This window comes from Lutra lutra, chromosome 7 (genome assembly GCF_902655055.1).
Source record: "Lutra lutra chromosome 7, mLutLut1.2, whole genome shotgun sequence".
NCBI lineage: Eukaryota > Metazoa > Chordata > Mammalia > Carnivora > Mustelidae > Lutra > Lutra lutra.
The window spans coordinates 52,808,208-52,810,497 of record NC_062284.1 but is presented as its reverse complement, the minus strand read 5'-3'; the positions used below and the strand labels follow the sequence as shown (position 1 = coordinate 52,810,497).

Genomic DNA, 2,290 nt, shown 5'->3' with positions numbered 1-2,290 from the left:
TTAGTCACCACTGGTGATTGTGATGGAGGTGGGGGATACTCATATGAACTTAGATGATTCCTGTATCCAAGAAACTACCCATTAATTTGAGAAATGGAAACTTATATCAGGAGAGGCAGAGTGAAATCAATGCTAACAGTGCACAGAGAGTAGAGACTAAAGCAGATTTGGAAGATTTCCCAAGGGAGGGAGCATTTGAACTTGGGAATTGAAAATTGGGACAGTAGAGAATGAGAAATTTTGAAAGCTGAAAGAAGGAAGATGTTTAAAGTCTAAGCAAGCAATAGGATTAATGGACAGAGACTTTGAAAGCTACATGCTGTGTATGAGAAATTGTTAGTTTGCTCATATGCATGGCAGAAATGCTATCTATTCAAAAGTTTTTGAAATTGACCTTATAAGTTACTGATAGAATGCAGGGCAGGAGAAAATATGAAATAGCCATGTGATAGTGAAGAAAACAGAAGGGAAACAGGTCCAGGGATGGAATTCTTTTAGTTGTAGCAGTTTTAAATCCATACTGGCATTGGGAACCAGCTGGCTCCTATAAGTAGAAGTCTAATGTGTATATGTGATGAAGATTATTTGGCTCTGGGAGTTGTTAATATGATGACTGTTTCCGTGGGCTGGAGGCTTCCTTTTGTGAACACTTGCTTTTATTCCTTTTGTGAATACTTGCCTAGGCAATTTTTAAAAATTTCCTTTCTTCTTTTAGGGAAACATGAAACCTGATCCTCGTGTCTGAGGCAATGGACAGAATGAATCAGTCGGTAGTATCAGAGTTTGTGTTCCTTGGACTCACAAATTCATGGGAGATCCAACTTCTCCTTTTCGCTTTCTCCTTTTTGTTCTACTTGGCAAGCATGATGGGAAACCTTGTCATTGTGTTCACTGTAACCTTGGATGCTCATCTACATTCCCCTATGTATTTCCTCCTGGCTAACCTCTCTGTCATTGATATGTTGTTTTGCTCAATTGCAGCCCCTAAAATGATTTGTGATATTTTTTTTTTAATTTTTTTAAATTTTTTCTGCACAACAGTATTCATTATTTTTGCACCACACCCAGTGCTCCATGCAATCTGTGCCTTCTACAATACCCACCACCTGGTTCCCCCAACCTCCCACCCCCCACCCCTTCAAAATTCTCAGATCGTTTTTCAGAGTCCATAGTCTCTCATGGTTCACCTCCCCTTCCAATTTACCTCAAGTCCCTTCTCCTCTCCATCTCCCCTTGTCCTCCAGATTTGTGATATTTTTAAGAAGCACAAATCCATCTCTTTTTGTGGATGTATTATGCATCTTCTTTAGTCATGCTCTTGGGGGCACAGAGATGGTGCTGCTTATAGCTATGGCCTTTGACAGATATGTGGCCATATGTAAGCCTCTGCACTACTTGAGCATCATGAGCCCAAAGATGTGTCTATTCTTTTTAGTAACTTCTTGGGTAATTGGCCTCATCCACTCATTGGTTCAATTAGTTTTTGTGGTAGATTTGCCTTTTTGTGGCCCTAATGTATTGGATAGTTTTTATTGTGACCTTCCCCGGCTCCTCAGGCTTGCCTGCACAAACACTCAAGAATTGGAGTTCATGGTTACTGTAAATAGTGGGCTCATTTCTGTTGTCTCCTTTATCCTGCTGGTCTTTTCATATGTCTTCATTTTGTTTACTGTTTGGAAATATTCCTCTGGTGGCTCATCCAAGGCTGTCTCCACTCTCCACACTGTCGGCTCATATCACTGTGGTGGTTTTGTTCTTTGGGCCACTGATATTTTTCTATACATGGCCTTCTCCCACATCACACCTGGATAAGTATCTTGCTATTTTTGATGCAGTTATCACTCCTTTTCTGAATCCAGTCATCTACACATTTAGGAACAAAGAGATGAAAGTGGCAATGAGGAGACTGTGTGGTCATCTTGTGCGTTACAGGAAGATTTCATGAACCGATGGCTTTGAAGATACAAAATCACAGATTTTCCCTCATGCTGGTTGTAAAAAAGACATTATACAATTTCAGAAAAATCCGTTACACTTAGGACATGTTATATGTTTAGAAATCTACTATGATATTATGGTATCTCTTTCACCATTAAGTTAGAAGTCATGTTTTTCTTTGATACTCTGTATGTCAAAGTGCTAAAAAGTGAATAATACATGCTTTGAAACCTACATCGTTAGGGGAATGTCATCATGTAATTGAGTAAATAATAAAGTTTGATGTTTTTCCTATATTAAACAGACTATTCTATTGTTAGACAAATTATGCATTTATATTATCCTCCATATG

At 38.8% G+C, this 2,290-nt stretch overlaps 1 protein-coding gene across 1 annotated transcript; it reads left to right on the top strand.

Moving 5' to 3' along the window:
- The first annotated feature begins 749 nt into the window (after nucleotides 1-749).
- LOC125105002 (olfactory receptor 4F15-like) lies at nucleotides 750-1,945 on the top strand. Its single transcript, XM_047737997.1, is given in 4 exon segments — nucleotides 750-991; nucleotides 1,244-1,297; nucleotides 1,299-1,713; nucleotides 1,715-1,945. Coding segments are annotated over 4 exon segments (942 nt in total).
- The last annotated feature ends 345 nt before the right edge of the window (nucleotides 1,946-2,290 follow it).